Below are 11508 nucleotides of genomic sequence, written 5' to 3' on the forward strand. Positions count from 1 at the left end.
AAGTCTTATTGGATCATAATAATTGAGTCTAATACCGCTATCATTAGGACCAAATGAAGCAAATTTGACGTTTAATATAAGGCTGCATAAAAATGTGAACAGAGTATAATTAATCGTCGTATCAAGAAGCAGTAGCACCTAGTTTTCTTGGGACCTTCTTTTATATAAAAGAAATAGCAAGTATTTCCCGCATGTGTTTGTAATTAATTTGGATAAAATGTAAAATAAATAGATAAAGGAGTATTTAAAGTTATGCGACAAATTTATATGATCAATTTAGTTAAATTAATAATATCAGTAATTAAAATTTAGTACGAAAGACTTAAAAGAGAAAATTAAAAGGAAAATTTGATTAAAAAGTATAAATAACCTTGATTTGAAATGAAATGAGAATTGATATGTGAGGAGGTGGAATAAATGTTGATATGGATCTATAAAAGAAAAGTTTGCTAAAAATTTAATAATTTGGGAATTAAAAATGTTAAAATATAAAAATAAATATTAAATAATAGTGAATCCACATATATATCATAAACAAAAATAAATTTTCATAATAAACCTTGGTCATATCTAAATACCCACTCGTTTTTTTGTTTTTTGGATGAGCTAAATATAATTTTTTTTATAAATGTTTTAAGTTGAAGATTTTTTAGTTTTAAATAAGATATCATTTTTTATCCCAAAATTATTAATTACAAATATTTAAATTTATAATATAGCTAGAGCTGATAAACATTTTTAGAAGTATTTAATTAATTTGTTGGCATGCTCTCTCCACAAGCAGGAATATTCCTTAAAAATGCTGTGATTTAATTTAAATAGTTTGTTTGTTCCTTTCTGATTGATAAAAAACCCGTATTCAAAATCCCGGAGATAGGACTTTTTTTTGTTTTAAAATTGAATAAAACTAATTTTATATAATTAAATACTATTGATAAGTATGTTGAAATTAACTTAATCATAAATTTCTAGTGATTAAGAATGTATAACTAAGGCGCCTCACTACAATTGAAAAATTAGATTTACTTTATTGAAATGCTAATCTCTTCCACCTGATTCACAAGTTTCCAATCTTAGAACATCCACTGTTTTAATTATGTTTTATAAAATAATATTTTTAAGAAATACATTACATGTGTGGTTTCCTATTAGCTATGCTAAAACCGTGTTGATTATTTAAAACATCCGTTAATGATTAATGATTTGTCCTAACGCTGATATGAAAGAACCTTATTTGAATAACCGTAATTTTTATTGACAAGAAAAGAAAAAGAAAATTACACATTGGTCCCTTAAGAAAAACAAATAAATTATAGCTACGACGGTTTAATTTTCAGTTTTCCTTTCACATCTTCTGAGACAATCTTAAATGTAAATACTTCTCCGGGGAATTTGAATTTGGGTCCATTACCTTGTGAGAAACTTACTAACCCAATCCTCCATTGGTTACTCTAATTCAGAAAGTCTCGTGTTTAGTCCATCGTCTCTCTTTTAAGTCTTTTGTTAAATTGATTAAAATAAGTTAAACCAATGAAAAACTTATGTATGGTGTACGTTTGGTAGGTATAATATGCATATACACTGACTTTCAAATAGTCATATATAGTAGATAGGTATGAAGCTTAAATTTGAAGCATGAAGGAACTTAGGTGTGAACTATTACATAATTCTGTGCATTTGGCAACATTGTTTCTTTCTCTAGTATAGTCTTATTATTACTTAATACACATATATGTAATTGTGTATTACATATATTAACACATGAATTTTTTTTTAAAAAAAAAAATGGGTTTACGTGTAAGTTGGGAGACAACACTTTTTGACCAGAAATAAAGCATTGAAAAGCAAATATATGATTCTCCTAATCACGGAAAACAATTAATCTGTTAGCATGCTAAAGTGACCCTTTTCATTTTGTTGTGAAAAAATAGCAGACGCATCCATTTGAAAATCAAGGATGGGTTAGTTGCGGGAAGAATATTGAATTGATATAATAGACACGTTGGCCAAACAATGAGATATGATTGAATATTTGTATCTTTCCCCGGAGGGTAGGAATTGATGACGAGCTTTGTTATGATAGCTGGTAACAACTTCCCTCTATTGAAAAAACAAAAAAAAGCTCAAGGTTTGGTAGCATCACTGAATATGATGGCTGTTTTGATTTGTTGCCAAGGCACAATACATATAGCCCTTTATCAAATTCAACTTTTACATACTTGCTTAATCTATTGCATAAAACTTTTTTTTTTCTTTCTTTCCACTGAATTTGGCCTGGAGACCCCACCAAAATAGGAAGAGGCTGTGAAGTTGCATCCACAAATATATATATTGAAATGCAAAACCATTTTGGAGGTTGGTAAGGATTCTTCGGTATTGTGTTTTGAGCAAGATTGATTTCATTAGTTAGAAAGTATTTGGGACCATCCAATTAGAGACAATTGAGATCTTATCTGAAGCAATTGTCCAAGAGTTTACCCACATCCTGTTTCGTTTACTGTTCGTCGGTGCCGGCTTCTAAATGCTTGGCACCACCCCGCAACAGACGGCACGCCATATTTTTCAACATTTTTCCTACATTGCACTATCACTAAAATCCAACCATGCATTATTTTTTGCTTCACCAAATTTCAGAGTGCAATGATAAAAAGGTTAAAGACTTCACGCTTGATTACAACCAAGTTTATTTATTGCTATGTATAACAACTAGATGGGGAAAAAGTGAGATTTGAGTGAGATTTTGTTTCTCTAATTTATGACGAGTACGTTTTGGTGGCTCATCATTCTTTTTTTAATTTAGGGACGGGCTTGACAACTGACAAGAACAAACAATACAAAAAAAAAAAAAAAAAAAAAAAAGTGGCAAAATTGTTATCTCGCTTGGATTGATTGAAGTGGCTACATTTTTGTATGTTGCAATTGCAAGTGCTTCTCATTTTATAACGCGGTTTGAATTTAATTATTTGTTGAAAAACTATTAAGTTAAGAAGAAAGTCAGTATTGAATGCTTGAAGACCTTATATGGTTCTCAGAAATCAGAATCTTAAATATTCTGAATTTATAGTTCTTCTGCTGACAGGGGAAAAAATATAGAAATAATGAGACAAACTGATTCCCTCTTATTCAGTGAAATGGAAAGATGAACCATACGTACGTATCCACATAAGGATCACGTGTGCATACATTCCGACCACTTCAACAGAGCACGTAGTCAAAGTTCTACGACGATCATATGTATGTCCATCTCCAAGATTTTGTCTCTGGTACGGTTTATAGGAAAATGTTTTGTGAATAATGAAAAACGAGACAAAAGTTATCTGTTTTGACTTTCAGATATTTTTTACATGTGAAGTGTTAATTTTTTATATAACACAAATTAATTATAGAAATATGGTTGTTAGAAATAAGTGAAATATTAATATCAGTGACATTTTTGTTAATATTTAAATAATTTAATTATCGAACAAAATTATATGCTGATTAAACAATAAAAACTACGTATAATATAGAATTTCACTTAATAAAAAAAATTAAACATATATGTTATAATATGATCGTTGAAATATATAAACAGACACAAGGCAAGAAAGTTTGTAACCCCCATAATATACAAGTAAGAAATTTATGGATATTTTAGCTAGGGCAGTTTCTTGTTCAAACCTAACATACACGGTAAGCAACAAAACGACATGAGAATATTGCAGTGTCGTCGGTGGCCATCATAATAATTGTGGTGGGTCTATTTGCAAGCAAAAAGAGGTGGGGTAGGAGGAGGAGGATGGGGGAGGAAAAGACACGAGTGATTAGAATATATGAAGGTGAAGGTTTTGTTTCTATTTCTTTAGTCTCATATCACAAAGTCATTGAACCAATCAAATCACTTAATAATGAAATGAAATGAAATGAGTTCCGCTAAACCTCTTAATTCTTCTTCCCATCTCTTTCTATAAATTAATTTCGATGAGGTGTCCAACGCCACAAAGTTCTATTAAACTGAGAGTTAGCAGTACAATCACAAATTAAAACCGTTGAATTGCAATATAATGAATGATAAGAACTGGATATCGAATATTTCTGAACCATATAAGTTCTAGTCTCTCCTTGGCATTATCTTATATATAATTACAAATAAAAAAAATACACGTGTTAATATCCACTACACTAAATAATTAATCAAGACCTGACACATCAAGACGTCATCAAGTGTCTCCATTAAAAATCGCTATTAAATTAAAAACTCATTATGTTTATAGTAAATAGATATGTTAACCTTATGTGACACTTAAGAGTTTATTATGTACTGGCTAGCTAGTAGCTAGCTAATGGTATTAAAATATTTGCCTGTGTTTTCATGAAATTCCATATTGTACACACAAAATATGTGCGTCCTTTTTAATGAAATTCCATATTGTACACACATCAATTGCTGTTCGCAATCACGTCTTCGTCCACCCATACATAATACATCATATTAATATTTATGATTAAGTTATATTGTCACTATTTTAAATTTTTCTTATTGTTGACAATAATTTATAATTCTTTAAAAATAAGTTATAAATTGAAAATAGTGTGATATTTTTATAATTAATTATACAAATAAAAACATATAAATATGCTTTTGAATTCAAACAGATCTTTGAATTTTCATAATCAATAGTCTTGACATTGGGTGTGTCATGTGTGTGTAGAACGTATAATGATATTGATCAGATCGAGTTAATTGTTTAAGACTCATAACAATTTTATGAAATCTATTTATGTTATTTTTCTTTTGTTCAACGTGGAATGCTGTGTTTCTAAAAAAACAAAGTGAAATGCTATGCATATAACGTGATAGGCTCATTTGTATGGAAATTCAACAATCAATACAATATAATTTTAAATTTAACTAGAATGCGCTAATTAATAATAAAAATATTTTTTACCCTATCATATATATATATATATATATATATATATATGTATATATATCCATAAATTATAATTCATGAGAAAATAATTACTTTTATAATACAACCCCTCTAATCAATTTTACAAATAATATACTCAAACAAAATGGCAAAAGAAAATTACTCTTAAAAAAAAGACACTATATATACATAAAAATATACTAGCAAAAAACATGTAATTAGAACAATATATTTCTATTTCTTATAAAATGAGAATAAATATTTAACAAGAGAAATTAAACTATTAAATAAAATATGATTTAATAAGTTTACTATAAATTTGCCTTTTAAGATCATAAAACAAAAACAAAATAGATTTGTTAGTTGATCTACCAAATTAAATGGTTGGAAGATTGATCCACCTGTACAATATTGTAAGGGAATGAGAAATTGTACTAGTACTACAAAAATTTTGTATAAAAATATTTATAATCAAAGGGAATTGGAAGAGAAGAGAGAGATTTGGTGATATTATTTATGATCAATTCCGGATCCGCGGAAGTAGCATCTTAATGAAATTTATTCTTGTTTACACGAGTCATCAACTCTAATATTTGTAAATTCTTACACTCTAAGTTAATGTTAGCATGAGAAAAAAGGGAATGTACAGGCCTATACATATATTATTACCTACGTTTTATAGTAGTGATTCTTACACGAGAAACACTTCTAGGATTAAATCATGTAATTTGCATTGTATCCGAACTTTGGCATTAAATTCAGTGTTTAATTCGTGACTGTATATATTGAGATTGCTATAACGCAAAAAAATTATTTTTGCTCTTGAGCCTTATGAATATATAATTTATCGAGCCTGATGATATTAAACATGAGAATCAGCAATGTGTTCCTTTATTTTAATTGTAGGGTTGATTTCTTCACATAGGTTCAAGACAATTTATATAATAAATATTATATGAATTTATTAAATGCGAGTATTAGGTAGGGGATATGATCCGTAGATCTCAAAGCCAAAAGTTTAGGGTAACGAAAAATGAGAACTGGATTTGTTAGTGGGGAATCCGGAAAAGGACGAAGATAGTTTACATTGGGCTGACAGTTGTTACCCTGGGGCATAGCATATAGGCTTGAGATCCAAGTTTAGAAGTTAGAAAGAAGGTATAAAAAGAAACAAGGCTTACGAGTCAAGTTTTGTAACTTTATTACATAGTGTACGAGTTGCAGAGACGCACATGCAATAATATTTTACGTAAAGAAAACCCAGGTATGTGGTCACGTGATCCAAGGCCACTGCTCAAGCTTCCAAACTTCCACTTTAAGCTTTGCCTGCCCCATTAATAAGGTAGGTAGGTTTCTAGTTCAGTTCATATTTGGAGTGGATAAACATTTCGAATAAATATTATTATTAAAGACATCCTATATACATGACATCCTTCATACTTCTCGAGGTAATTCCATCTTATAAGTTATAACTATTCTAATCCTAATCGAATCAAATGAATTTCTTTCCATACATAATACAGAAATGAGAAAATTTTGTATTATTTATGTCGATCAACATTATCATTTATGGCTCATAGATGTAAGAGGGTCCACAGTCCTCTAGCCTTTAAGTTCAACGTGATAAGAGTATAAAATCAACTTAAGCAAAAAGGTAGCCTTTACCATCTATGACTATACTATCGTCGATGGACCATTGGCCTACGAGTTTTATTATTTACGTCCCTGTTAAATTAATTTTGTATCATACTTGATCTTGAAATGAGTAATTTACTTTCTTTCTATACTAATATATTGACTCGGATACACTTGCATGAATTGCGTTGTATCTGGGGGCGGAACTTAGAAGTGACAGGGGAGCCACGGCTCCACCAAAACTTTTGTAAATTTATTTATTTTTATATATTCATATATATTTTAATATTATATTTATATATTAATTATTATATTATTAACAATAATAAAACTAAAAAACTTTCTAGTTTCTCAAATAAGTATCGTCCACATGTGCCTCGTTACCTGCTCCATTCTCCATTTCATTCATCATTCTCAAACTTGATTCTGCTTAGCTGCTTCTCCATTCTGCAGTAAAAGAAGAACTGAAGAAGAATAATGTAGTACGTACTGCAGTCAGAAATAGCAAAAGAAGAAGCATTGTACGGCAACACTAAAAGAAGAAGAACGCACGGACGAAAACGTAGAAGAAGACGAACTGAAGAAGAAAGGTTTGTGCGTGTTTCTCTAATTTGGACCCTTTTTTTCTTTCTTATATTATTTCCTTTTTCTTTTAAGATTTTAAGATTTTCTTTCTTATATTATCTTCTTTTATTTTTTTTACATTTACAGTTTTACGTATACACATTACTTTTTTTTTTTTAACTTTTAAGTTTTAATCATATTTTAATTTCTTTCTTTTCTTTTAATTTTAAATATTAAACATATTTAAAAATATAAATGTCTCCACTCTTACCATTAAAAATATAGTAGTTTGTTCATGTGCTTATTAAGAATTTTAGAAAATTGAATTTGCTCAAAGTTTTGCATAGCTAGCTTGAGGAATATATAATATTGTATTTAATTATAGTAGTATATTGGTATGAGTTTTTGTATGTTTTGCATTGTGATAATTGTGAAGATAATTTTTTCCTTTTTTATGTAGGTGAAAGGTGATAAATATATATTAGAAAAATTATGATAAAGAGTAAAAGAATTGATTCTTTTTTCAAGAGGAAGACTTGTGATAAAGATGAAAAAAATGCAATTTCTACGTCAAGTGAACTTGAGAAGTTTCACAAGAATCCAAGAATTGAAGAAAATGATAAACAACTCTCAAAGGTTCCTAGAGTTACATATAATGAATTTGAAAATTCTTTAGAACGTGATCCGGGGAAACGCCCTCAAATTTGGCAATATCCATCAAATCAAACGGATGAGGTACGAAGGGCTTATCTAAAATGGGGTCCATATCAAATGCATTTAGAAAATTATCCTTTATCTGGTAAAGAAGATCATCCAAGGAGATTTCAATACACTTGGTTTAGCATATTTCCTTCATGGTTAGAGTATTCGCCTTCAAAAGATGCTGCGTATTGCTTACCTTTCTATCTTTTTAGTAAAAAACCAAGCGGACGCCTTGGTTCAGATGTTTTCATTGCTACAGGTGATTGAATTTGAATTCTAATTGGTAATGAGTTGATTATCATCAGCAAGTTTTAACTTTGTTGATTATTTTTTCTACAAGTTTTAAAAGTTGGAGGAAAGTTAATAATGGAAAGAAATTGTGCTTTTCTTAAACACATTGGGAAGGATCCTTGCTCACCACACAATAATGCAGTGAAAGCTTGTCAAGACTTGTTGAATCAAAATTGTCATATTAGGAATGTTTTTCATGTGCAAAGCTTAGATCAGATTATGAAGAATCATTTGCGTCTCAAGACTTCAATTGATACGGTTCGTTATTTATCACTTCAAGCTTGTGCTTTTAGAGGTCATGATGAAACTAGTGAATCAAGGAACCAAGGTAATTTTCTTGAGATGATAAAACTCATTGCATCATACAATGATGAGGTTGCAAAAGTTGTGTTGGAAAATGCTCCATATAATTCCAAATATACTTCCCATAAAATTCAAAAAGAGATATTGAATATTCTTTCTAGTAAAGTGAAAAATCATATTCGTGAGGAAGTTGGAGATTCTAAGTTTTGCATAATTGTTGATGAAGCTCGCGATGAATCAAAAAAGGAACAAATGGCTCTTATTTTGAGATTTGTTGATAAAAATGGTTTTATACAAGAGCGATTTTTTGATATTGTGCATGTTAAAGACACTACGGCATTAACTCTGAAGAATGAATTATGTGTTGTACTTTCTCGACATAATCTTAATGTTTCTAATATTCGTGGTCAAGGGTATGATGGTGCAAGTAATATGAGAGGAGAATGGAATGGATTACAGGCATTATTCTTAAATGATTGTCCTTATGCATATTATGTTCATTGTTTTGCTCATCGGTTACAACTTGCCTTGGTTGCTGCATCAAGAGAAGTTATTCCAATTCATCAATTCTTTTCAAAATTGACTTTTATTGTGAATACTGTTTGCTCTTCTAGTAAGCGGCATGATGAGTTACAAGCTGCCAAGTTAGATGAAATTGCATATTTGTTAGAGATTGATGAGCTTGAAAATGGTAAAGGGGCAAATCAAATTTGTACTTTGAAACGAGCTGGGGATACTCGTTGGAGCTCCCATTTCTCTTCTATTTGTAGCTTGATAAATATGTATGATGCAACTTGTTTTGTTTTAGAAAAAATTATTGTTTGATGGATCTACTTATTCTCAATGTGGGATGCCGATAATGCTTACAAAAGCTTGACCTCATTTGAGTTTATATTGATCTTGCATTTGATGAGAGAAATTATGGGGATAACAGATGTTCTTTGTCAAGCTTTACAACAACAATCTCAGGATGTAGTTAATGCTATGCATTTAGTTCGTTCTTCAAAAACACTTATCCAAAACTTGAGAGAAGAAGGTTGGGATAAGTTATTAAAAAATGTGACATCTTTTTGTGAAAAACATGATATTGAGGTTCCTCAATTTAGTGCTTCTTATGTAGCAAGGCAAGGGCGTTCTCGTCACCAAAAAGATCATATTACAGTGGAGCATTATTTGAGAGTTGAAATATTCTTTGTTACAATTGATAAGCAATTACAGGAGTTGAATTGTAGATTTAATGACCAGGCAATGGAGTTATTAACTCTAAGCATGGCATTGGTTCCTAAGGATGCTTATAAAGCTTTCAATATTGAAAATATTTGCACTCTTGTAGACAAATATTATCTCATGGATTTCAGTGAGCAGGAGAAAATTAATTTGCATTTCCAACTTCAACATTTCATTGTTGATGCTCGTCAAGATTCAAATTTGAAGAATTTATCAACAATGCAAGAGTTGTGTACATGTTAGGCAACAACAAAAAAGTCAGAAGTTTACTACTTGATTGATAGATTACTTCGTCTTATCATGACTCTTCCAGTTTCTACAGCTACAACTGAAAGATCTTTTTCTACAATGAAAATAATCAAGACTAGGTTGAGAAATAAGATGGAAGCTGACTTTTTAGCAGATAGTATGATCGTTTATATTGAAAGGGATATTGCAACAAGTTTTAGTTCTGACTCAATTATTGAACATTTTAAGTCATTGAAAGAGCGAAGAGCAGCACTTTAACTAAAGGTAACTTCTGTTTATGTTTATATTATTTTAAACTTTATGTTAGGCTTGCATTTAAAATTTTATATGTATATAATAATGTCAATATTTAATTTATGCAGCTGCTCCTGAATTTTGCCCCACCTAAAAGTAATTATTGGCTTTTGGATGATTCTTTTTGCGTGACTTGCATTGCACAATTTTGGATATGCCGTGTGCAAGTGATACTATACAATACAAGTAGCTTGGGCTATGTTAAATATATTATTTTGGATCTCATAGGAGACAAGTGTACAACTTATCTTGGAATTTACTTCAACTACTTTGGTTTGCTTTATTCCAGGTAACCTTTGACATTTAATGATAATCTTTTATGATTATTTTATGAAATGACTAGTGAATGATAATACTTTTTCTTAGATTTCATTATTATACATGTTTATTTTGAGTAGAGAAAGTGAAAAATTATGTTATTTTTTTAATTAGTAAAAAAATTAATTTATATATAAAAAAATTAATTTGGCACCTCCAAATTTTTTATCCAAGTTCCGCCACTGGTTGTATCATTCAATATATATACCATTTAGATCAGTGCGGAAGAAATCTTTTGGGAGAAGTCTGTGCAAAAAGATTTTCAGGAAATTTTTTTTAGCATATTTTAAGTAGAAAATACAAAGATATTTTAAACCATGAGATCAGAAAAAATCAATGATAAAGATGAAGCCAATGGAAATATGACGAAAAATGTGGGCACATGGGCCGCCATGTATATATAATTTCTCATAGATTTAAGCTATACATTATAATAAAATTTATTATAAGTGATAATTATTTAATAATAAATTAATTATTTTTTATTTTATTATTTAATAAAAAAATATTAATAACTAATAAATAATAATCATTAAAATGTATTCACATTATACCAAAATTTATTATTAGCAATAATTATTTAATAGTAATAAATTAATTATTTATATTTTATTATCTAATAAAAATATTAATAACTAATAAATAATAGTCATTAGAAATACATTTATAAAAATAATCATTAAAAATGATCATTAAAAGTAATAGTAGTTTTTAATTCATTTTATTGAAAAAAAACCTTAAATCTCACATCAACTATAAATGAGACAATTAAAGAGTATATAAATGGATAACAACTCTCATCTTATAAGTTAGTTTTGTAAGGTTGAGTTAGATTCATAAATCATTATTCTTTAGGATTATATTGGAAAAAAACTCAAGTTCCACATTAATTAGAAATAAGACAATTAAAGATTATATAAGTAAAGGACAACCTTTACCTTATAAGTCTCATTAAAAAAAATATAAACTATAAATCATTTCTTAAGTTTTTAGTAGCAATAGAAAAAAATAC

The 11508-nt window shown here is 29.1% G+C and overlaps 3 protein-coding genes across 3 annotated transcripts; all 3 read left to right on the top strand.

Moving 5' to 3' along the window:
• The first annotated feature begins 7604 nt into the window (after window positions 1-7604).
• LOC145958698 (uncharacterized) lies at window positions 7605-8081 on the top strand. The gene has a single exon (XM_083076208.1). The coding sequence runs from the start codon at window positions 7605-7607 to the stop codon at window positions 8079-8081; it is 477 nt and encodes a 158-aa protein (XP_082932334.1).
• Window positions 8082-8180: 99 nt separating this feature from the next.
• Window positions 8181-9233, top strand: LOC145958699 (uncharacterized). Its single transcript, XM_083076209.1, has one exon. It carries the CDS (start codon window positions 8181-8183, stop codon window positions 9231-9233), a length of 1053 nt encoding a protein of 350 aa, XP_082932335.1.
• Window positions 9234-9251: 18 nt separating this feature from the next.
• Window positions 9252-10142, top strand: LOC145958700 (uncharacterized). The gene is made up of 2 exons (XM_083076210.1): window positions 9252-9867; window positions 9949-10142. Exons 1-2 carry the CDS (start codon window positions 9252-9254, stop codon window positions 10140-10142), a joined length of 810 nt encoding a protein of 269 aa, XP_082932336.1.
• The last annotated feature ends 1366 nt before the right edge of the window (window positions 10143-11508 follow it).

Source organism: Cajanus cajan, chromosome 6 (genome assembly GCF_000230855.2).
Source record: "Cajanus cajan strain Asha chromosome 6, NIPB_CcT2T_4, whole genome shotgun sequence".
Lineage (NCBI taxonomy): Eukaryota > Viridiplantae > Streptophyta > Magnoliopsida > Fabales > Fabaceae > Cajanus > Cajanus cajan.

Bases quoted from the DNA above. Each gene is read 5' to 3' on its own strand.
- LOC145958700 (XM_083076210.1), top strand. From the start codon at position 9,252: ATGTGGGATGCCGATAATGCTTACAAAAGCTTGACCTCATTTGAGTTT. The intron at 9,868-9,948 runs GTACATGTTAGG...TGACTCTTCCAG, and splicing joins ATCAACAATGCAAGAGTTGT to TTTCTACAGCTACAACTGAA.
- LOC145958699 (XM_083076209.1), top strand. From the start codon at position 8,181: ATGGAAAGAAATTGTGCTTTTCTTAAACACATTGGGAAGGATCCTTGC.
- LOC145958698 (XM_083076208.1), top strand. From the start codon at position 7,605: ATGATAAAGAGTAAAAGAATTGATTCTTTTTTCAAGAGGAAGACTTGT.